Below are 24,444 nucleotides of genomic sequence, written 5' to 3' on the forward strand. Positions count from 1 at the left end.
TCCTGTTTTGTGCCTTGGTCATGGAATGATGTTCAAACCAGAGTTAAATATTTTTGTGTTGTTTGTCTTCTGTACAGTATTCAGTGCTGTTCCCGAGCTGCACTTCATCAGCTCAATTACTGGAAATAATCAATTGTTTCGGTTTTGAAGAAAAAAACCACTCACATGCTGACGGAGTGGCTTACATTTTTATGCTCATGTTTAATTTTTCCATATCTCCTGATGTAAGATGATACCTCCTGAGGGGAAATCACTAGAAGATTATATGACAATGCATCAGTTTTGAGTTGTAGCACGATTCCGATTAATTTGGATCTTTCAGCATCTGAAACAACTCTTTTTCCATTCGTGCGGGTATGTGCAGAGGTTTGGGTCGTCAGCAGGTTTGCTCCTCCTAACACACTGTAGCAGTGCAGCGTGCAGCAGTTTGAGGTCAGCCGCTGCAGTCCAGCATCACGATCAGCTTCTTCTTCTTTCAGCCTGAAGCACCTCCGGATTTCCTGCTGGTTCGTTCGTTTTTGGCCTGAAAGCCAAGAGAGAGAGAGAGGGGTCTTTTGGCACAACAACGGGGCCAATCGCGCTGAGCGCTCGCGCTGTTTGGTGGCAGAGTCGCGTGCTGGACACTGAGGGACGATGAGACCTGAAACTCTTTCTAAACTTCTTCTCTGTGTTGCATTTTCACTGCCCAACGCAGTGCACGTTCAAACAGGTAAGCTCACAGCTCTAAAGTAATCAGAGACACCGTCTTTGAGTATTTAAATGTTATTTTGCAATTTCATATTTCCACATGCAAATAACTTTTAAGACTATTCTCGGTTTAGGGGGATGCAGGAGGTTTTCAGGAGGGTTAATATAAAGACAGCTAGCTTTAGTGATGCTGCAGGACTTCTTTAGCAGTGTCAAAAATAAGCTGACGCCTTTCCATCTATTATGAAGGTATCCAAGGCCACATAACCTCCAAATATCCCACATGACGTATTCTGCTCTCAGGCTTCCCCTCAAACAGGCAAACAGGATGTGGATTCTCTAAGTTCCTGTTCAGCTGACGAGGACTGTAGTGACCAGGTGTTGATTAGAAAGGATGCTTGCTTTGAAAGCTGCTGTCCTGGCTTTCAGCGGCTTGTCTGCCTGTCACTGCTGTGCAGGCTCTTTGAGGATATTACCTTTCACTTTGACCACTCAGGTCAGGAAACTTTACGGTGCCAAAAACAAGCTAGTTCCTCTTGGTTACAGCCCGCCCCCTGCTTTGTCTGTTTGATCTATTTTGCCTCCCAATAAAGGCATGAACAAAGTCAGACCACCAGTACATGCTGAATTTCACCCGGTGTCTCTGTTTGTGTCTCACAACAGCAGTCGCCTAAAGGTGCTTTAGATTGTAAGGTGGATATGAATAATTACACAGATTGATTGAATTAAAATCCAGTGTGGTGAAGTCGAAATTACAAAAAATTGAATTATCCAAAAACCTATAGACACAACTATATATATTTAAAAGGAAATGTCTTTATTATCTTTTGAAATGTTTTGCTTGGGAAAGAGTTAAATATCTACCATTGCTATTAAGTGTTTGCAATCACATTCAAGTCTAATGGTAGCTGACATGTACCCCAGTGATTTTTGAACAGGCCTATAGAAGTACCCATCTTTGAAAGTAAAGAGAGGCCATTCATCAGCTGAAAGTATGACCTCACTTGAATTAAAACAAAAAGAAAATTGGTTTTGGAGATTCTGCATTCACAGATGTTTACTGCAGCTGTGCTTGTGTGTGTTCAGGTCAACAATCCACCAGTGCACCTTGGGAAAATATCTCTCCAAAACTGGACACTATGTTGTTTAAACTAGCTACATTTACAAAATGGACTTTGCACATACATAATTGTAACCATGCATAACAGTTTATGATGAACTCTTTTTTGTGGACATCTGGTCTAAACTTCATGAGACAGCAATGCACTGGCTTCTCATTCTACATTGGCTCAAGATGTCCATAGAGTTTAGTGAGTGTGTTATCACCTTTCAAATTCACTTTGAAATGTTTCTGTTGAACACAGGCCAGCTGGAGAGTTGATGTCCACAATGCAACATTTGGCCAGCAGAAAGCTTTCCGTATACAGTATTTGAACATTGCTACTGACAGTCTTGGTGAGAATCCAGTCCTTATGTTGTCTCTCTGGCTGTGCCTTCAGTGCTTCCTCCAGAGTGTGCCCCAGGAGGCCACTCGGTCCTCCAGAACCCCTACCGTAGCACCACCTTCAGCTCCAGCTGGCTGCAGCAGTCATCCCTGCAGGACTTCATCTGTGACCACTCCCTCACACCGGGCTGGTACCAGTTTCAGATTTTTGACAAGCCAGCGAGTATGCCCACCCAGTGTGTGGAGGTAAATGATGTTTTTGTAAAAGATTTTTCAAAGAGAGTGAGATCTGTTTACAAGTGTTGTGTGTCTTATAAATGAGCTTCCAAGGATGTTGCTGCTGTGAGGAACTATTCTATTCTTTTTATCTGACTATAAATTATATTTCCTTCATCTACTTCTTCCCATGGAACTCCATTAATTTGATTTTGTTCTTCAAACCATTTAGCTGAGTCCTTACATTTTTTGAGTTACACATAGTCCAGTAGTGTCAACATACTATAAGATATGTTAAATGTACATTAGAGGAGGCCTATATGCTCATTTCAAAATGCATATTTTTATTCTTGCATTCTAATAAAGTAGCTTTGTGTGAGTCAAAGTTCAAAATAATCTTTATTTATGCTTCACTGGGCTTTGGTGCATGCAGGTTTATTAACTGCCTCGAAATATCCACTCTTAGTCACACCATAGAGATCCAAGTCAGGAAAACTATATAAAACTAAGCATTTAGAGCAGTTTGAATCCTGAGCTTCAGGCTCCCAGGGATTACTTGCATGTACTGGCCTAATTATTTGATGTATCGTCATTATGAGCAACAGTCATTGTTTAGAAATTTATAGATATCATGTAAGGTCAATCAAAAAAACTGCATTTAACTCAAGTGCACAATCTTTTTTCACATTGTATAGACCTGAGGTAAATCAGCTTTATTAAAAGACTGCAGCTAAAACTCCAAAATGATTAACTGTATTTGAAAATTTCCTATAAAAACTTCAAATATACCAATGAGAAGCTGTAAAAACACTCCAACCATTCCCATATCCATCTAGTGCAAGTAATTAACTGAACTTCATTTAGGTTTGCTGAATCGTAACCTTTCTATTTCTCTATCAGTTTGTATAAGTTGTTAAAACATTGATTGTTCTAACTTTGAGGCTTGAATTCTAGATGAAAGTCATTTTTTTAACCAATGTAGGAATTTTTACACCAATTTTTAGAACAATTTCACAGGTATACTGCACAAATTCAGTCACTCAATGTGACCTCTATTAAAGGTCATAAAAAATATAATAGAATTGTAATTACCTCAGCCATGGCAGCTTCCATCTTATTTCTTTTTTTAGATTCATGTGGTAAACTTAAATTTATATGTATATAAATTATATGTTTGTTTAATTAAAAATATAACCTGATAAGTTTGTGAAAGCCCTTGAGACCCCATCCATGTCCTCATGAGGGGAAGCTCTGAGGTAGCCTGCCTGTCATGCGAGTTGTGTGTATACACATATTTATGAAGGAGAATGAAAGGAGAGTTGGAATATATCTCATGTGTTGTGGTTGGCCTGCTGTGAGCCTGCAAGATCCATCTAAAGTGTCAGCCTCTCAGCCTCCTGCTTTCCCGGGGCATCGCTGCTCTCCCTGGGTGATGGATAACTACGGGAGTGGGCGGAGGAAGGAAGAGAGGATTGCTGTGAACATGTGTTACATAACAACGCAGTGTCTTTTTGATGATGTTAGCAAATAAAGAGTTAGATGTGTCAAAGCCAAGAACCTTTTGTCTTTAAGGAGAACCAGGGTATAATCTGTAATGTTATCAGATATCTTCTTTTGGACATTTTCTAAATTATTCAGTTGCAAAGTTATTTAAACCATTTCACTCATTGATTGATTTCAATTTTGGTGTCTGTGGATGTTTCAAACTCAGGTTTACAGGGCATGTGTGGCAGTACTGTGCTTGCTTTGTGGCATTTGTTGTTTTTAGTAGAAACTTCCTATTTCTCTTTATTCCAAAATAGCTTTTACTGGTTTTCCTCCATTCTGGAGGATTAGTTTTGTGAAAGAATGACCATAATACATCCATACATACTGATTCCCCCTGCCCCCTCTGTTTCCAAACATCTAGGTAAACCACTGTGGGACTCAGGCTCCGGTGTGGCTGTCTCTGGGTGAGGGTGAGTCCCTGCCGGGGCCGCTGGAGGTCAGGCAGTTGACAGCCTGCGCTGCCTGGCAGTTTTTCTCAAGCAGCAGCAAAGAGTGCTGCATGTTTCGCATCCCAGTCACTGCCCGAAACTGTGGAGACTTCTATGTTTACCTGCTCCAGCCCACGCAGGGTTGCATGGGTTACTGTGCACAGGGTAAGTAACAGTAATTACTGTGTGACTGTAATGTAAAGCATGATTTTTGTGCCAATACACTGCTCAAAAAAATCAAGGAAAGACTCAATCATAGCAGCATAACAGGAATTCAGTTTAGTATTAGTGGCCGTATGATGCTTAAAGAACAGGGAAGAGATGCTGCATAGCTGGAGGCTTTTTGTGTGAAGTTTGTTTTCCTTGTGCCTTTGTGGATTCTCTTTCTCCTTCCACAGTCCACAGACATAATTTGCTGTAGCTGTGAATGTGACGGGCCAGGGTGTACTGTCTCTCGCCCAGTGTCAGCTGGCATAGGCATCACTGTCCTTTGATTTCTACATTACGTGCTAATTTATAATGAAAAATGAAAAGGGGAAGAAATGAAATGTGGAAGCATGGATGTATATATAAAGTGCAAAAACATAATCGTTGTGAAGCTGCTATGTTTAAAAAAAGACAATATTTATATACAAGTCGTGCTATTTTATAATGATCTGTTATAAATCTCCTGTCTCCCTAACAGAGATGTCAGACGCTTTGCCCACATCATCGCTGCTCTGCGGTCCTGATGAGGTGAACGTCGGTGGATCGTGTAAAAGTGAGGACCCCGCTGTTGTGTTTTTATGGGTCTCGCTTGTCTCCTCATGTTAGATTAAATACCAAAACACTTTGGAGGTCAGGGAGGTGCATATGGTCAGGAACACAATAATGCCACCCTCACCTCTCCTCTTAATGACCTGAGCCCGTGTCCTGCTGTCCTCTGGTCCCGGTCTCCAGTAGTGACTCAGACTGTGAATTATGCCAAGGCAGGCTTTAGGAAGCAGAGGTAGAAATTAGGGGGAGAAAAAATTACAGACTACTGAAAATGTTCATCAGTGTGCTTCAAATAACAGTATAAAGCTCAGATTTCTGATAATTAAGAGAATTTAGAATTGCTAAATTAATTCATCTTCCTGTTTAATTCTTTGCTGTTGTGGGATGTCTGCAATTGTTCTTGCCTTGAAGAACTCGCACCCAACAGGCATCCCATGTAAATAATGGAGCACATAAAATGCCAGTGCATACTTTTGTCTTAGTCTATTTAGCCTTGATTTCTTTAAGTCAACCATCTTCTGATTGGCTGCCCTTCATAACAGCAGATTTAAAGAGTAAGTGGGTGTGTCTTCTATGTCTGAGATGACATATGGCGTATGTTCAAAAATATTTAAAATTAGAGATTGATGATAAAAATGTGGATAGAAGTACCTCCACATTTTTCAGAGGACCTTAAAAGTGCCCGTTAGGCCTCAATAACCTGCCTCGTCTTTCTGCTCCTCCCCCAACAGCTAATCAGCCCCCGACTCCGTCAGTGTCAGTGATCGTCTCAGAGGTGACAGGTAACACCGTCTACCTGAAGTGCAGCTTTGAGAGCAGATCTAACAGCTCCCTGGGTTATGTGGTGGCCTGGTCCCGCCTCTCACCTGAGGGCCGGAAGGAGGAGCTCAAACAGGAGACCACAATCCAGACCTTCGCCTTTATCGAGCTCGACGGCTTCAACCTCCGATTAGGAGACAAGGTGTGCATGTGGGTGAACTAGTCCTTTAAAGAGCGTAGTGGGACTGCTGTTTAGCCACTCTGTGTTAGAGGGAGTTTTTTAAAACCAAATCTCAAAATGATTCAAAAATCTAACAAAGTATGTCTTCAGAAACTGTTCAGCAGGTTTTTGCTGGGTGGGCTTCTCTTATTTTTTGAGAATTTATGCAACCTTCCACTCGTCAGTCTTCTGCAAATAAGATCTGCTATATAAACAAAGACGAGGTTCCTGGATTTCTAAGGCAGCAGGGACTGAAGGAATTACCGATGCCTGTCAACATGTCATTTTATTTTACTGTGAGTTGCTCATGTGTTTAACTGGGCCAAAAGCCTTCGACACAGTCAGGAGTTTTTCTCTGCTTTTATTTCCTATCTCTATTCTCCTTTGTTCAATTCATTTTTTCTTTATTACCATAACATTTGCTTAGTGTGGTGCTGTCAAGGCCTGTTGTATGAGGACTTTGACATAATACGCTTAAAATAAGGAAAGAGTGCCTGGAAATTGCAATATAGCACACTATATTAAATACTTCATCTATAAAAATAAACTAAAATGGAAGTAATTTATGTACATCTCCCTCCCTCTGGCTCAGATTTACTGCTCCAGCTCCAGTTTCTTCTTGGACTCGCCCAATGTCCGGGGTATTTCGGTGGAAAGTCAGGAGTTCTTTGCTGGGATCAGGGTAAATAATATTTATCTGACATTTATATTTGTGATCTCTCTTGCTAGTAATTTTTTTGTTGGTCATTAGTCTGCAGACATGTACAGGTTTAGACAGAAGTTACAGTGTTTTGAGCTTTCTGTCCTACGAGATAGTCTTACTCGAGCGTCAAGGAAGGCGGTAGGTGAGCAGACTCAGCAGACATTATGGGTTCCCAGAGATGAGCAATTTATTTACAGCGAAACTTAACAAAACTCCCCCAAATTAACTTAAGTAACAGAAGTCAAACATAGCAACACAACTCAGCTCTCCTCCCTTCTCTGAATCAAGCAGAGACTGACTATATATAAGGCTATCAATTTCTTTTCAATTAGTCTAGCCAATACCACTAGCTTGAGCTGAGGAATCTAAAACTCAACACAAATGACTGAGAATTAAATAAAGCTCCCAAATCTTCTGATTAACACATTTACACAACTACATGGCTCTATATAAGAAAAAATATTCAGCAAATCCTTTTGTATTTTGAAACAAACAAAAGGAAGCATTCCTATGGTAAAAGAAACCCCTCCTCTAACCTGCTGATGTCAGACATGACATCATCAGTACTTTAAAAATCGGGAAATACTGGGCGGGCCTTTCCCCACACCTGACCTACATGAAGACTGAAAACAAACAAAAAACAATGTAATTATGCACAAATGACTTAATTCTGCAACATAATAAAATATAAAGCAACATGTAACTGAGTGCTTGCTTTAATTTGCTGAATGTTTGGTTTGCTGGCAACGTAATGCTTACACAAACAAACCCGGGATAGTCAGTGAGCAATGTTACTTTGACAATAGCAAATCATAGCAAATAAATATATAGAGAGAATAATGTGCATAATGTGCAAAAAGTCAATACTTCTGGGACAAGTGGAGAGTATTACAACTGCTCATCCACTTTGTCACATGTCCATGTAAATAAAAATTAAGAGACGTGTACACAGACATAAAACATATTAAAAAAGAGAAGATTATGTTTTCATTTAGATTTTGGTTGTTATTTTGACTCAGATCACTTAAATATCAGCTTATCTTAACTGTCTTCTTCTAGATGAGTTGTGGATAAACACTCGGTATAAAAGACCTGACCACCCTCTCTTTCTAAAATCATGTTTTGTGCAGTTAAGACCAGAGGCGAGCAGTGTATCTGAGGATGGCAGATTGTATGAGATGGTGGTCGAGAGCACGGTTCCTCTTCCATGTCCAGAAGGGTCTCCAGCTTCTGCAGAGCAGTGCACTCTGTCCCTGCAGCTCAGCACAACAAGTGAAGGTGACCTGGTTGATCTGTAAATAATGACAGTGTGTACTGTTGCTTTCCAATAGCACAGGCTGGACTGTAGGCAGTTTACAGTGAACTTTAATGCAGTTTATATGCTTAAAATGCATTTTTAAACAGCAGGTTATTAACTTGCAGTAATCTCTTAAATGATCCAATATGTGGATTTGATTATTAAATATAGCATATGATGCCATGTTAATTCAATGCTGTGCAGTGAGCCTAACATTAGGGTCAAATAAAAAAATATGATATATGTAGTAATTTGATTACTTTTTGCAATACTTAAAAGATATTTTACCTGTATGATGCTGTATAACAATAAATATTTTTTTATAAAAATATCAAATTACCCACTGAAACATATTCACAAATGCATTTCAGGTTGATGTCACATGAAACTATTTTACAGCTGTGATCTAGTAAAGCTTTTGTTCTTGTGTTCAGAGATGCTAACTATGTTGTGCCTCTTGTTTGTGATCAGTGAAGGGCTGCTCCCTCCCTCAATCTATGTGCATAAGAATAATTAAGTCAATGTTTGGAGAAGCTTTAATTGTGGTTTAAGGCATATTTAATGAAATTTACTATGCTTCATTTATTTCAGCCCATAGGAAAGTCTCCACCACTTTTTTTGCATAAATCTGTAGAAATAAATGAAAGGAGAAGGGGCTGATTACATGTTAATAAATCTTTGTAAATGTCTCTAACAGCAGGACCATTTAAATGCTGTGTTATTCCTATTTAGCTGTAAAGAAATGTCTGTGCAGTACTTTTTTGGTGTTCTTTAATCCTTCAAATGAAGTGAAAATAACTCCTTGTATTGCAGAGGATGGTTTGCTGGGTGCAGATCTGTCCCTGTCTTCCTGTGTCGTGGATCTGTCTCAGGGTCCCTGTCGCGAGGGCATTTGTAGCCGGGCTGTGATCCACTTCAGTCCTGTAACCGACTTTGTTAAAGATGGCAACAGGACAACTGAGATCACTGTTAAACCCATCGTCACACAAAACTTTCTTTGGAATGGATACTCACCAAAACCTGTCCAGGTGAACACGTCAAACTTTTAAACTCACACTCCCTCACCTCATCATGTATAATTTCTTTTAAGAAAGAATGAAATTGATTTCTATATTTCAGATAACAGTTAAGGATGTTCCCTCAGCCTACTGCTACTCCTTCACTGATCCTCACATAATCACATTTGATGGCAGGTACTTTAATTCAGTTAATATGGAAGCTTACTCTGTATTATGCTGTGAGCTGTACTCTAGTGAAATAAACTCTATTACTTATGGAAGTTTTAAATTGTCCATAATAAAAGATGAGCTTTCTTTCTCGTTTTTGCACCATACAGATACTATGACAACTCCCAAATAGGCACCTTTGTCCTGTATAAGAGCAGCTTTTGGCCTTTCGAGGTCCACGTCCGTCAGTGGGAGTGCGGCAGCGTTGTGCATGCCGCCTCGTGTGTGTGTGGCTTTGTGGCGAGGGACGGGGGAAATGTTATTGCTTTTGACATGTGCAATGGGGAAATGGGTGAAACCAAGCCTCAACTGACTGTGAAGAACAGAGACTTGAGTAAGAGCGGCATTCGGATCACAGAGTCCTACCAAGGACGCAAAGTCACTGTGAGTGAAAATGAGTTCACAAGCTAAATAATTTCACAATTTAAGCTACCTGGTAAACTTCTTGCCTTTCTTGGTTTTAAAGTTATATTTTCTTTTCTCAATATTTGACTTTTTGCAGATGACCTTTTCTTCTGGAGCATTTGTTCGTGCTGATGTATCTGACTGGGGAATGAGTCTGACACTGAGAGCCCACATTTCCGACTGGAGGCACACTGAGGGTCTGTGTGGGACCTATGATGGACAATCAGACAATGACTTCCACTTAGCAGGGGGCGCCAAACTGGAGGATCTACATGCTTTTATCTCCGAATGGAGGTCAGGCATTCATGTTCTAATTGCTGTAAGCAATAACAGCTTGTAAGCTACGTAGTGCTCTAGCTATGCAGGAAGAAGAAATCCTCAATCTATATATACAGCTCCATATATCAAATGCTTTCCTAGAAGTTTTTTTTTTTTTAAAAGGCCTGTCCACTCATTTTCAGCCCATTTTTCACACATTGAAAGGCAATGTTTGACCATGGATATTCCCAAAACTATTAAAGATACCCACTGTGGGATTGTATTTAGTAGCAGTGGTTTAGGTTAGAAAATGTTAGAATTATTTCACTTGGACTTCACATCCCAAAGGCTTAAACAAACTTGAAAACGCTGCAGCCAGCAGGGACCACAATACTAAAATTGCCACTATGAACAATTTATTACGACCATGCAGAAAAACAGTTAGCGACATTTGTTACCTCTTTACTGACATTGTTTCCTTCTCTCTCAGGTTACCCCCAGGCAATAGCCTGTTTGACACTGTGCCATCCCATATTAGTACACTGAACTCCCGCAGGCACTGTACCTGCCAGGAAGAGATGCCCCGCTTCTCATCTCCCAGAGCCCCGTCTCAGCCAACTAGCTCATCCGACCCCAGCTGCTCTAATCACGGCAACATGCATTTCCCCGGTGTCATCCCAACTCTGGACATCACAGCCGAGTACATCACCTCTGTGGAACTACTCAGTGAAAATGAAAGAGAGCCACTACCCTCAGATCACTCCGGCTTTCCCTCGAGAGCCTCGAGAGTTTCAACCTCAGCCTATCAACAACCCAGAGGCAGGCGCAGTGCCCAACGTTTCATTTCTAACTCCCCACATCAAAGTCTCAGCCAGTCTGATCTGGAAGGCTTTACCTACTTTTTCCCAGAAGACCATGAACCAGCAGTTCAGCCAGAATCTCCCCTAACGTGGCCCACACCCTCTGGCCTCACCGAGCAGCAGGCCCACGCCCAATGCCGGCAGACTGTGGCAAACTCGAGCATAGTGATGGGTTGCCGGCACCTGCTGAAAGAATTATTTGTTAACCATGCCGTGACCATGTGTGTTACTGACCTACAGCTAAAGGACGAGCAGTCGTGGTTGAATGCGACTATACCGCTGCTGGAGAACGAGTGTGAGAGGAAGCTGCTGGAGGAGGGGGAGGGAGAAGAGAAGTACCAGGATGCTGTGGCCATCCTGAAGTGTCCAAATCTTTGCAACGGGAACGGCCAGTGCTCAAACTGGGGTTGTGTCTGCTTCCCAGGATTTAGCTCCTATGACTGCAGTGTGCTTTCTGGTAACATATCCACATGAAGACACTCACATATAGTAGACAGATCTTAGTATTGTGATAATGTCCTACTCCCACAACACGATATTGTAAGGTATCCCTATGTTTATAGCATAGTTGTAATACAGTTATTAGTTACATACATTAATCTTCCATTGGATGTCCGTGATGACAGACTTATGATCGTCAGACATGTGGTTTATGATTTGGACTGAACTCCCAAGGGTAACATTTCATGTTCATCTGCACTTTTTGTTAATGTTGTGAAGACCAGATCCCAGAGATCACTACGCTGCAGAAGGATGGTCTATGCGATGTCCATCAGGGAAACTGCACCACCGTCAACATCCATGGTCAGGGCTTCAAGGACTCCTACGAGCTCAAGTGTGAGTTTGTTAAAGAAAAGGTAATTTTCCTGCTTCTCTTTTCCTTTTATTCCTTAGTTGATGTACATCTTTTGTTCTGTAGTACCACCTTACAAAATACCACAATATACTTTTTCTCTGTCTCTTCTGCTCAGATTTGCAAACTCTGTTCAGTTTTCACTGGCAAAATGACAAAAGAAGTTCAATTCAATTTCATTTCATTTATCCAGTGCCAAATCATAACAACAGTCACCTCAACGTGCTTTATATTGTAAGGTAGACCCTACAATAATACATACAGAGAAAAGCAATCATATTATCCCCCATGAGCAAGCACACTGGCAACAGTGGGAAGGAAAAACTCCCTTCTAACAGGAAGAAACCTCCGGCAGAACTCAGGCTCAGGGGCGGCCATCTGCTGCAACCGGTTGGGGTGAGAAAGGGAAGACCGGACAAAAGAGATGCTGTGGAAGAGAGCTAGAGATTACAAGACGTCAATCACAAATGCAAGCAGCAAACACTCTTGTTGCTTCTGGTTTTTCTTTTAGAGAGAGTGCTTCATTCCAAACGGCCTCTTTAGATTGCTTAACATTAGCAGAGGGCCACTAACTTCCAAAGTCCACTGAAACCATGAGATTGGTAGCTTTAGCATTGCTTTCTGACATTATTTTTCTTTTTCTTTCCTTTTGTTGATGGCTCTTACTGTTGGTTAGTTGTGGTTTGTTCCACACTAGAAATGGTTCTATATTTCCCTCAGTGATTGAATTAATCCTCCTCACTGTTGTTCAGAACTTTTAGATTTGTCATGCTCTCATAAATCCCACCAACCAGTGACTGAGTGATTAGGTTTCCCTTTGACCAAAGACTAATCACAGAGATCTTTAACTGGATTATTGACATGAAGTCCAAAGATCCAGTTTGTTTTCCTGAGTCTAATCAGGAAATGAGACACATTCATGTCCTTTGTATTAAACTGACATTAACAAGCTAACCAAAGTGTGCATGAATGTAATCAATGTAATTTTACATACAGTAATTGGAAAAGATGTATCAAGCTGTAAACATAACAATGGCACTGGAACAGTTGCTTGTTAACACATCCACATATGTAGTGCAAGTCCAGTAATCCACCACCTTTTGGCATCTTACCATACGTTTAAAAGATGTGATATATGTCTTTAAATGTGCTGGTGAATATTGCTGGATCAATAAAAAGTGGCAAAGCTGCACGTTTTGATGACTGTAAGAATGCGAATTACAGCCAGATGTTGCAGAATTCGGCTGACCTCTATCAGTAGATTTTTTTAATATATTTATACCAAGTTAATGTTGTTTTCATTTTTTTATCCATACATCTGTTTTTTTTCTACATTACCATACTACCTTACACATCCTACCATGTTCTACCTTAGTTCTTCTTCCCCTGTTTGTCTCATTTATAGTTTGTGGATGGGGAGTGGGTTCTGGACGAGCCTCAGTTTGTGTTGGCCACCTTTCTGAATGACACGGCTTTGGAGTGCCAGCTCCCCCTGGAGGACAGCTGGGTTTCTGCAGGTGTGGACTTGGAAACGGTGACAAACAGACCACTGGCCCGCTGGCAAATTAAAGTAAGTCATGTTTCCAGGCATTTTATGAAGAGCACACTGTGAAATTATACATTTCATTAGGTCCTGCCTACCCATTTCAAACTCATCTTCTGCCTCTCTTACAGCATTTGTTTGTCATTTTCTCTCATGCTCCTGTCCGCTTCTCAAAACTAATGATAAATATGAAACTATATGCTTATTTTCTGACATATATAACAATCTAACAATGCATCAGCAGCAAATTTGCAGTAGGATGTTTAAATTGCATGGATGCAGTAATAGAAAGCGTGCACTGAGTGCAGCTGGAGGTTTTTCTCCAATTTCTGTTTGGCTTAGAAAGGAAAATGAACCCAGTGGAATAAAAAAATAGTTGAGTTACACAACTGACAAATATGTTTCCACAGTTACGTTTAGTGAAAATGTATTACAGAGTACTTTAGCGTTTACAACGCAGTGAGATCACAGAAGAAGTTATTCTTAGTCTACACTGGAAATATTTATTTTTCCATTCAGACTACCAAAAGCCTTTTTTTTTTCCAGGGAGCTATTCGTATCATTCAGACCACTTTTTGTCTGCATTTCCACTGCAGTGAAGATCTACTAAGATTAGACCAATTAGTCCACTGACTCATCTGTTTTTACTCACTTTTCTGTTCTTTGTGTCAGGGTGACCGGTGCAAAGACAAATACACACCCACACACACATTCTCACACTCACAGTACTCGTAGGAGACACGGTGAAAGCTAGTTCTTTTGGCTGCAAAATCCTGACAATGCAGTGCATACCTGCAGGAATGTACGGGTGCATTTGTTAGTGCTTTCAAATGTAATGGCTTTGATCAGAAACAACATTTTTTTTAGTGTCTTTATTTCTTAGATTCACCACTTTGTGTTTTCGCTGAGACATCTTCCTCTTTTTATACATTTTCTAGCTTGACCATCACCACAGACTCACTCTGTTTCTGTCTTGCTTTTTTTTCTTAAATCTTTTTTCTGTTTGGTCCGCTCTTCTTCGTCTGGCTTCTGCTAGGTTTTTAAACTGGCACATGTTGGGATTGTCTTCTCTGAGTTTAAACAAACACTGTCAAGTCCAAACATGAGATTTTTAGGATCACTCAGAAGTACCAAACTCAGGAGAGGCCAGCTTTATCCCCTGAAAGAATTCCCAGAGCGGTGGTTTTCCCATGGTGAGAACTATGGGAAAATCCAGAGGAAAATGGCCTTTTGACTATACAACCCATTGTTTGTGATGACCGTTCACCTTTTTCAGCCTGTTTAACGCCTTTTCCCAGTGATTCTCAGTAATCAAGCTTCTGTTGATGGCAGGTTTCCAATGACGGTTACAGCTACAGCAATGCAAAGATACTAACTCTTTACGATGGAGCCTGCCAGATGTGCAGCCTCAGGACTGAAGTCGTCTGTACCCTGAGGGTGAGCTATCTCAAATTATTTTTATAATTTACTTCATAGTTGGACAAGGAGTGAATTCTTTTGCTCTTAGGCTACTTTATATGTTAACTGTGAAATTTCTAATTGAACTAATTCTTTCTAGCAAAGCTCAAGAACAGATCCAGGTGTAGCAAAGGCTGCAGAGTGTGCCTGGTATGCAAGAAATTGTAGACTGTAGATGACGTGCACATGCTTGCTGCTTTTATGATGTGTACATAAAATAAACTATATTAAGCAGCAGCTATTAGAATAAACCATTAATTAAACCACTGCAAGTATTTAAAGGCATTAACATCAACAATTAAAACTGCTCTAATGAATTTTCAGCTTCCCCCCCGTTTTTCTTTCTTATTTTTAAACTGAACACTACTCTGTATTTTGCTTAAAAACACTTTATAGGCTCAATAATTCAGCACTAAACAAAAACAGCTGGGAAACACATCAGCTAGTCTGCTGACGGAAACCTTTAGAGGCAACAGCTAACTTTTAGGGCTTCTGTGTAGCCAGGATCAATATCAGTTTTAAGATAGCACATCGCAGATTGAAGACTTCCTGCTCTGTGCAGCAGCCATTGTTTACAAATGCAAATAAATTTTTTAATTTAAAAGGTGACATTTCATCACTTGATAGGCAATAGCTTTGCAGTTGTATTTCATCAAATGCAGTCCCTGCTTTGCTCTCCACACAGGCTGTTTACCTGCATGTACACAAAGTTAGTTTACGCGTGATTGGCCAACAGACCTCAGATTCTGCACATGCATGTGAGGAAATCTGTTAATAGAGATTTAAGAAAACTTAATTAGCAGGTGTTGTTAGAGGCAGATCTTTTGTACACATGGGTTTAGTATTGCTAAAACCAAAACCTTTTTTTCAATATTAGTTAGTTGCTCGCATAATTTTACAGTTATTTACATAATTTTTAGTTATTTTAAATGTCTTTGAAGCAATTTTTCTATCTACATGATAGAAATCTATCTAAACATCTCAAAAAAACTGCACTAGTGTAATTTCATATCTATTTTAAAATGTGCAGAAATCCCAAAAACATTTTTTCTATATATTAGAATCTGTGATCCCTCTCTCCAACAAGCCAACGAACAGGTGCTCTAAACAGGTGCAAAAAAGGGAAAACCCACCAGCTGGTAACATGTAGGGAGGATTTTCTTCTGCAATCTGCACCTATAACTGCAGATTTCTCATCTATTCATTTATTTCCTGTGGCTGTTGTGCACTCTGTAGTACCCCGGGGCTCCCAAACATTTGCTTATGCCTGCAGCCGCTCCTGCCAACAACTATTACATTCAAACTTTCAGCCTTATGTGAATATGGGTGTGAAGCAGAAAGATGCTGAAATCAAGCATGCAAGCCCCGGAGAGGAAATTTAACTGCTGCTGTGCTTTGATATTACTTATACAACTACAATACACTAATAAAACACTAATTTGAAACTTCAGCCAATAAAATATCTCTAATTAGATATTTGGAAAAAAACCATTTAGAAAAGCAGACTTGCAGTCCAGACAATACCTTTTTTAACACAGTAACAACGACAGTGAAGGACAGAAAGTTTGGTCATCTTTAAATGAAACAACAAATCGATATAAAAGACGAGTCCTTCTCCTGCCATGGATTAGTAAAGGTATAAATAATTTTAAGGTGGATACACAGTTATAGATCCTTTGGCAGCTTTCTCTATCCTCCTGTTGTTTTCACCATTGCTGTGTATATATAGTCCTGTTTACTGTTACCAGCCTACGTGTTCTGTCTCTCATTTGACCTTGTTTTTCATTTTTCATTTCCCGTCCTTTTATTTCTGTTTTAATTTGGTGTTTGTAGTTTGTCTGATCCTGCGTTTTGTTTTAGTCCCTAAAGCTTTCCTTTGTTGTTCAGGCTGCAATCAGAACTGTGCAGAAATCTTCATTAATTATCTATTATTTCATTTTTAGACATTCTAATAATAATGAAGAAGAGAATGAAGACAAGTCGGTGTGTTTTGAAAATGTTGTAAAAGCTTAATTTTAACTGACATGGAATAGATGCGTCTTCCAGTGGGTACATCATCAAATACATGCTGTTCATGATCTGATAGTGATGTAAAACACCAAAAATGCTGATTAGAAGCCACTGTTTTTGCAAAAAGGCCTTTAATTAAGAGACCTTCAGTCTTTTGTGCGACTATATGTAAAGTTACTCTTTTCACAGGCTTGGGCGGACACAATTAGGGCTTGACAAACAATTGCAAATAAGACAGGAAGCAGAGATGGATAATGTCTGAAATACAGTACACTAAACAAAAACCAAAACTGTGAATCTAAATCTGACACCACGGGTGTTTTGGACATGCACACACATTCCCCACTACCGGTAGTTTTGGATAATTGGCTTCTAAACAACATGTTGTGTGTTATGAAAGGCATTTTTAATGTAAATAATATATGTTTGTCATTTCCAGGAGAAAACCTGTAACATTGATGGCCTGTGTTACAATGAGGGGGAGTCCCTTCCCAGCAGCCCTTGCCTCGCATGCCGTCCGGACTCATCCAAACTCACCTGGTCCATTGCAGAGAGTATCTGCTTTTCTTTCTTACTTTGTTTTGCAGTTTGTTCACATTTTAAAAATTATCAGTGTCTACTCTGATGGTGAGGTACAGTAACACAGTGTTAGACTGAAACTCCTCATAAGAGCTGAGGTTGGATACTCATCACTGAGTTTTGTAGCTGGTAGTCACTCGGGGCAGTTTTGATCCTTCGTCAGCAGATTGGATCCACTGAAGTTGCTTCTGTCCCCCAGCACTGATACAAGGACAGCTTACCTCACTGTTACGCTTTGAGACCAACTTCACTTCTTCAGCTTAAAGTAGGTCAGATGCAGCTGAGCAGCTCAGCTCCACTCAAACAAACTGACAAAATAACCAAACAGGAGTCAATGTGTTGATTATTCATTACGCTGATTCCACCAATTCATCAATCATTTATCTGTTAACACAATGAAACAAGAACATAAAACTGATTTTTTAAAATCTTTTTTTAAAAGATTTTTTTAAATAGTTAATATGTTCTATCAACGGTAACTAGTTCATCATTATATATGAATTTTAACTTTGTGTTTGTGTTTGGGCACAAAGAGATTTAGATTTAGATTTAGAGAGACTTTGAGAGATTTGTCTGAATGAAAATTTTGTCTGACATAAGCTAAAACTGCCCACTCTTGCAGCTAAATGGTGTAAATGGTGCACAAAATGCCCTCTTTATAAAGGCTACTTCTGGCTACTTCCTTTTTCACAGGCATGTTTGATTTGCTAGGTTTTTACCACAGATGCCCTTCCTGGACTTGTGTCTCCTCTTGTAATCAAACTGGGGATCTTGTAATGGTTACAAAAAGGTTTGATCAAAAAGTTCTAATCTGCTTTGAATTTGGCCAATTTTCCATTCAAGGTAACCTTCAAGGGCATGTACAGAAAGCTTCCGTGTTCGCTGCGATTCCACCGCGGACCTCAAACTTGCACAAAAAATAAACATCAACTTCTATTTAAAAGTGTCCTCATGTTGGATGAAGGGTCATAGCTGCTGATTAGAGCTGGTATCAAAAATCCACACTTTCCAAATCCAGCAGCAGTGATGAGGTGGACCTGTTATCACAACATAATATAAACATAAAACATTTTTATGTTTATATTATATGGAAAAAAATATATTTCCCAAAATGTTTTCCCATAAAAACGTCTAAACTTTGGCACGCAGAAATGCTGTAATATGGTGTATCTATTGGTCTGGCATCATCAAACCAAACTGTTTTTCCAAATTAGTTATGAATTTTATGAATTTTATCTGCACAGTTTTTTTTATCCTTCCTGCCACACACCACCTTTTCACACCCACCTTTCAGCCACTCTGAGCCAGTCACACGTAGGTTTATTTAGTACCTTATTTCGAGTCCCTTCTTTTCTATTTTCCCTCAGACAATGAACCTCCGCTGCTCCAGTCGCTGACTTTGCCTCTGCAGTCCTTTCAGGGGGAGAATTTCATTTACCAGCTAAATGCTCGAGACCCCGAGGGCTCCCCGGTTCTTTTCACCCTGCTATCAGGGCCTGAAGGGGCATCTCTGTCTCCAGCTGGTCTGCTGATGTGGAAGGCCACAGCTGAACCCACCAACAAACACACTTTCCAATTCACTGTGACTGACGACTGTAACGCTGAGACCAGAGCCTCTGTAGAGGTAAGACTGGGCTCATTAATGTAAACGTAGTGTTGATGGTGAGTACAGATCTACATGCATGTCATGCAAAAGAATTATTCATTTAATAATTTCAATTAAATTTCATTTAAAGTTGGTTTAGCTCTATAACTGAGTGTAGATTTGATGCCAATGCTTAAATTCATCCTTTTTGAATTTCAAACAGAGAAATTTTGATCTGTAGTCCAGTTTCAAATAACACAAAGTTGTGGTGTTGATCAGATTTGCCTTTGGTTGTCAGCCAACCTTTTTCACAGAAGACATGCCAATAAGCCACGACAGTAAGCAAGTACAAGCAACATTTAGTGTTAATAGCCTGTGGTTTTTTTTTCTGCTGTAAGATGTTGAAATTTTGGAAGTTATTGTGCCGTTATTGCTGCCTTCTCCCACTAGAGGGAGATACTGGTGTACAGTATGTAGTTTGGGGCCTGAGGTTTCTCTGTAAGGTGTAACTGCAGTACACACTGAGCAAGTGTTTCCACCAAAAAACTGCACAAAGGTGTCAGCATGTAGACTAAATCAGTTTTTTTCATTTTTTAATATGATGTTGCACAATTCAGCGTACACAGAATAACTGATTAACTAACACTCTGATTTTTTGTTTTCTGATTTCTGTAACTACATTCATGTGTCTCGTTCAGTGTGTCTAAGAGAACAAACCTGTGTGACTGAAGTTCAGATGTGTAGATGATAAGAAACCTTTTCCTCTCTAGGTGTTTGTGCGCTCCTGTGAATGCCTGAACGGTGCTTCATGTGTCGCCAGCGTCAACCTCCCTGCCGGCAGTGGGGAATACGTGTGTGTGTGTCCTGATGGATTTACAGGGAAGAGGTGCGAGGTGGACATCGATGACTGTAAACCAAATCCCTGCAGACTGGGTCTCTGTATAGATGGGCTCAACTCCTTCTCCTGTGTATGCCCACCTGGAATGACAGGTCAGCTGTTTCCTTTAACTACAAGGAGGATTAATCTTTTGAATATTATTCTACCTGTGGTCCTTACCGCACTAACTTTACTGTAATTCCCGGATAATTGTGATGCCCTTTTATTGCATTCCACTCTTTCAGTCCAGTGCTGAGAAATGTTGTAACATGACTGCGAGACACTCCTTTAGGTGTAACTGCATGACTAAATAGATGGTTTACAGTTCTGAGTGCCCACAATAAAACCCTATCTGTCCTCGGAAATACTATAAACTGAATGCAGATACTTGAGTTTTGTGCTGACTTTCCCTTGAGAACCTCCTTTGAAGACAGACTTATATTACTTCCGGTTACAGCTTTGACTTTGTGTTTATACTCAAATAAATGCTTTAAATTAGTCACTAGTGCTCACTAACTCACTCATCTTACTGAAATGCTTTGAAAAAAAATCAGGACCTACAGATTTAGTCACATCCTGAGATTACTGTGTTCAAAATGGAGGCCAACACGTAAGCCGTTTTCACATATAAACTGAAAGTTCAATCTGTGCAGAATTCTTAAATCCATGCAAGAAAGAAACAACTTTTCTTTTTATTTACTTTACTTTACTTTATTTATATAGCACATTTAATAACAACAAAATGTTGGTCAAAGTGCTGTACAAAGATAGTAAAAAAAAATTACACATTTACAATTACACATAAATAATTGTTTATTTATTGAAATTGATTCCATGTTTCCTCATAAGGTGTGATGTTTCATGTGTTGTCAGGGCGTACATGCAGAGAGGATATAGATGAGTGTGTCTCACAGCCTTGTTTCCCTGGGGTGGGCTGTAACAACACAGTAGGCTCTTTTTTTTGTGGATTGTGCCCACAAGGATACAGTGGTGATGGGAAAAATTGCATACGTAAGTCTACATTTTATTTGTATAGTTATGTGTAGTTCTACCTTAGAGAACATTTATACATTTCCATCCATTTGTTTTGAAGGAGAGTCTGTGGCTGAAGCGGTGGTGAAACCAGTGAGGGTACCACAGGTTTCGTTGAGGTCCAAACCGTCGGGTGTGTCTCCGTGCTCCAGAGGGCCGTGTTACCCAGGGGTGCAGTGTTTCGAGAGCATCCATGTTTCAGCAGGCTTCGTCTGTGGACCCTGCCCTGCTGGTCTGCATGGAAATGGCCAGAAATGTACATCAGCAGGTGAGAGTGGAGCAATTTATGCACCTTAGGCTTTGTGCACCTTGTAAAAGAATGAAATAAGTTGGGTATACGTGTATAATTTGCCTCCATTTCTTCATCTGATTTTGTTTACAAAATTGTTTAAATGCGTGTCTGTGAAAGTAAGACAAGTCTAAAGTTTTTCTGGATATTATTCAGCAATATATAAGTGGAATGTTTTGAATAATGTTGACAATAAAGCCTGTATTTCTATGACTTTGTAAGTCAGTTATTTTCAGGTCACCAGATCAAATTCCACTTCCACCTCTTCCTCCTCAAACAGACGACCTCCTGACAGGAGGACGAGACCAGAAGCAACAAATATCAGGAGACTTTCTCCTGCTGACAGAAAAAGCACAGCGACTCCACAGGATCACACCACAGTCAGACCATTTGCTCCCACTGTCCACAAGGGTCAGCCCAGTGGGGTGGAGTTGACCCCTGACCTCTCCACAGGGGTCAGATGGGGGTCAGCAGCTCCCCATGCGACCTGTGCTGACTCTCCCTGCTTCCCCGGTGTCTCTTGTGAGCCTGTGCCTGGGTCCTTCAGGTGTGGCCGCTGCCCGTACAGTTACACTGGAGATGGAGTCACATGTAAAGGTAGAGTGCTCTTATACTTCTACTTTTCATGACAGAATAAATTAAACTGACAACAAAAGTGCTAAAGAAATGATTTTAATAACAATGTTGATGAATTTTCCTTTGGTAAAAAAACTCTTGCAACTTTGGCTCTTGCAAAAAAAAAAAGTGAAGGTGAAAAAGTGATATTTTAGTACCACAAAATGCTTCAGTATTTAATGTTATCTCACAACTGTACCTTATAGTCATGGTGGATTTTGGTTAGCTCTGTGTGGTCTTGGTCTGAAATGATGAAATGAACCCTCAATTGGGCAACTTTTGTTTGCCCTTCTGAAACATACAAATGTACTTTGTTTTCAGCTGTTTGCAGGTATCCATGTGGGCGGAACATGGAGTGCACTCTACCAAACACCTGTACCTGCAAAGGCGGTTACACTGGATACAGCTGCCACATAGGTGAGAAACAGAGCGTGAGCTAATGAATTCACACTCGCCTCTGGATTTGGCTCATATATCTCAAGGTCTGGTTGTATTTTTTAAAGCTGACAGTTTCCTTTCCTCCCAGCCATTTGCCGGCCTGACTGTAAAAACCAGGGGAAGTGTGTGAAACCAAATGTGTGCAAATGTCCTTCAGGCTACGGAGGGCCCACCTGTGAGGAAGGTAACCTGGAGTCATAGTCGAACCAGTCAAAACTGCCGACTGGTTTACATTGCTTACATACTTGCATTGCTCGCAGAATACTGAGGAGTGTCACTGTTTGTGTTCAGCGAGCTGTGAGCCGCCCTGTCTGCATGGAGGTACCTGCCTGGCTAGAAACCTCTGTACCTGCTCCTACGGCTACGTGGGACCACGATGTGAAATCAGTGAGATGTGACTTAAGTGTTTTTGCAGTGTTTTTACATTTTACATAAACCTCCACAATGCATCAATCAGTCCCTCTTTTGTTTAAGTGGGTCGGTTTAATCTAGGATTGCACTACATGATTTATGTCTGTCAGTGGTGTGTAACAGGCACTGTGAAAATGGAGGCGTGTGCGTTTCTCCTGATGTCTGCAAATGCCAACCTGGCTGGTACGGACCGACGTGCAACTCAGGCAAGAAACACGACCTGTAGCTAAGCATGCATTCAGACTGCAGCTTCCTTCTGTTGGAGTGTTTAATTCTGACAGCATAATTAAGTGGCATAAAACTGAATCTGACTTGCACATAAGCACTCAAATATATATCAGTACTGCAGGAACCTTTTCTCTTATTTATACTGTAAATCTAAAAGTACATATGTTGGCTCTTAATAAAGCTTTTTGTACCTTACGCCACCTGCAGCGCTCTGTAAACCCGTCTGTCTGAATGGAGGAACCTGTGTTAAGCCTAACGTATGTGCCTGTCCCAGTGGTTTCTTTGGCTCCCAGTGTCAAATTGGTAAGCTTGAGATGAATACATACAATGATTAATACAATGAGAAATTATACTCAAATATTTCCAGCAATTCATACAGACTGACTTTCATTTTTATTAAAACTAGCAAAAGCCTGAGGCTGCTTTCTGTTTGAAACAGCAAAAAGCACTGACATACATTTATTAAACTGCAGAAATCTCTGTAGGTTTGTCTCTCTTCTCTGCACATTGCAAGTAATGTTAATGGCATCTACTAGTAACTTGCAGACAGGAGTGAGAACTGTGCAGTGTGAGGTCATTTAAATAAATGAGTATCATATTTTTGCTAATATTTCAAACCAGCAGCATACATATTTTACACATTTAGCACACCCACTGCTGCCCCATGGTAGAAAGTAACCGGGGTTGCAATCTCTGTGAACAGGCTGTGCCCTAGTTACAAACATATTCAGCTTACTGAGATTTCAAATAGTTTCTTGACTCTGTCTATCTTTCATAATAGCTAACATCTGTTGAGAATGCCTGAGAGAAGTGAAGTGATGCTTTTTCAACAAAACACACCTAAATGTTGCATTTCCTCTCTTTTAAGTCATATCAATGTTGCTATAAAATCCAATCTCTAAGCTTCAGTCTGATTGAAATGTCCATTTTCTGGGTTCCTCACAGTTTAATATTGCTGTCTTTCAGCTGTTTGTAATCCTCCTTGCAAGAATGGAGGTCAATGTATGAGAAACAATGTGTGCTCCTGCCCTGAAGGCTACACAGGAAAAAGGTGTCAAAAGAGTAAGTGATATCACAGCCTAAATATTTGAAGTACTGTTCAAAGTAACAGCTCACAATTTAAACATTTGGGTTTTAATTTGTTCCAGGTGTGTGTGAGCCTATGTGCATGAACAGAGGCAAGTGTGTGGGACCCAATATCTGCTCCTGTGCTTCTGGATGGAGAGGGAAGAGGTGTAACATACGTGAGTGATGCATGGATGTCTTCATACACATAAAATACACAACAAATAAAAAATTACCAGCTATAGTTCCAAAAAACATGTAATTCAATCAGCTTAATTTCTTATACTTTGGTTTAGGTTTAGGTTGGGTTGGGTTATAACACTACACAATAACAAAGTGAGGCTACAGCAGAGAAAATGATGCCATAAACATGAAGATAAAGAGGTCATACACTAAGTAGTTGTTGTAAGAAATTATCTTAAAAGCACACAATTGTCTCCTATTTATATTTTAATATTCATATGAATATTCATATGCTTGACTTTTATTCATGCAAATCTTTTAAATCGTCTTGCCTTCAAGACGGCATCCACTTTTAACAAGAACTACATAAAATGAAGGACGGTGAGATACATTAAAAACCAAAAAATGTTCGCTTTTTTTGCCCAGAATTCAGGCTTCCAGGCAAACATTATATATTTATTTATTTATTTT

General features: G+C 40.1%; 1 protein-coding gene across 1 annotated transcript in view; it reads left to right on the forward strand.

The window, feature by feature from the left end:
• The window catches only part of vwde (von Willebrand factor D and EGF domains), a 27,018-nt gene continuing 2,574 nt past the window's right edge, over positions 1-24,444 (forward strand). The window contains exons 1-29 of the mRNA XM_025911805.1: positions 1-354; positions 480-709; positions 2,187-2,377; positions 4,257-4,488; positions 5,009-5,083; positions 5,811-6,040; positions 6,651-6,740; positions 7,892-8,039; positions 8,872-9,086; positions 9,178-9,251; positions 9,395-9,668; positions 9,787-9,983; positions 10,438-11,264; positions 11,528-11,664; positions 13,066-13,230; positions 14,536-14,640; positions 17,111-17,225; positions 18,618-18,874; positions 19,606-19,825; positions 20,586-20,723; positions 20,806-21,012; positions 21,256-21,630; positions 21,970-22,065; positions 22,175-22,270; positions 22,378-22,473; positions 22,608-22,703; positions 22,933-23,028; positions 23,692-23,787; positions 23,874-23,969. Coding sequence (XP_025767590.1) covers positions 634-709; positions 2,187-2,377; positions 4,257-4,488; positions 5,009-5,083; positions 5,811-6,040; positions 6,651-6,740; positions 7,892-8,039; positions 8,872-9,086; positions 9,178-9,251; positions 9,395-9,668; positions 9,787-9,983; positions 10,438-11,264; positions 11,528-11,664; positions 13,066-13,230; positions 14,536-14,640; positions 17,111-17,225; positions 18,618-18,874; positions 19,606-19,825; positions 20,586-20,723; positions 20,806-21,012; positions 21,256-21,630; positions 21,970-22,065; positions 22,175-22,270; positions 22,378-22,473; positions 22,608-22,703; positions 22,933-23,028; positions 23,692-23,787; positions 23,874-23,969 — 5,020 coding nt within the window. The 5' untranslated portion in view covers positions 1-354; positions 480-633. The remainder of the gene's footprint in view (positions 355-479; positions 710-2,186; positions 2,378-4,256; positions 4,489-5,008; positions 5,084-5,810; positions 6,041-6,650; positions 6,741-7,891; positions 8,040-8,871; positions 9,087-9,177; positions 9,252-9,394; positions 9,669-9,786; positions 9,984-10,437; positions 11,265-11,527; positions 11,665-13,065; positions 13,231-14,535; positions 14,641-17,110; positions 17,226-18,617; positions 18,875-19,605; positions 19,826-20,585; positions 20,724-20,805; positions 21,013-21,255; positions 21,631-21,969; positions 22,066-22,174; positions 22,271-22,377; positions 22,474-22,607; positions 22,704-22,932; positions 23,029-23,691; positions 23,788-23,873; positions 23,970-24,444) is intronic.

This window comes from Oreochromis niloticus, linkage group LG11 (assembly GCF_001858045.2).
Source record: "Oreochromis niloticus isolate F11D_XX linkage group LG11, O_niloticus_UMD_NMBU, whole genome shotgun sequence".
NCBI classification, from domain to species: Eukaryota; Metazoa; Chordata; class Actinopteri; order Cichliformes; family Cichlidae; genus Oreochromis; species Oreochromis niloticus.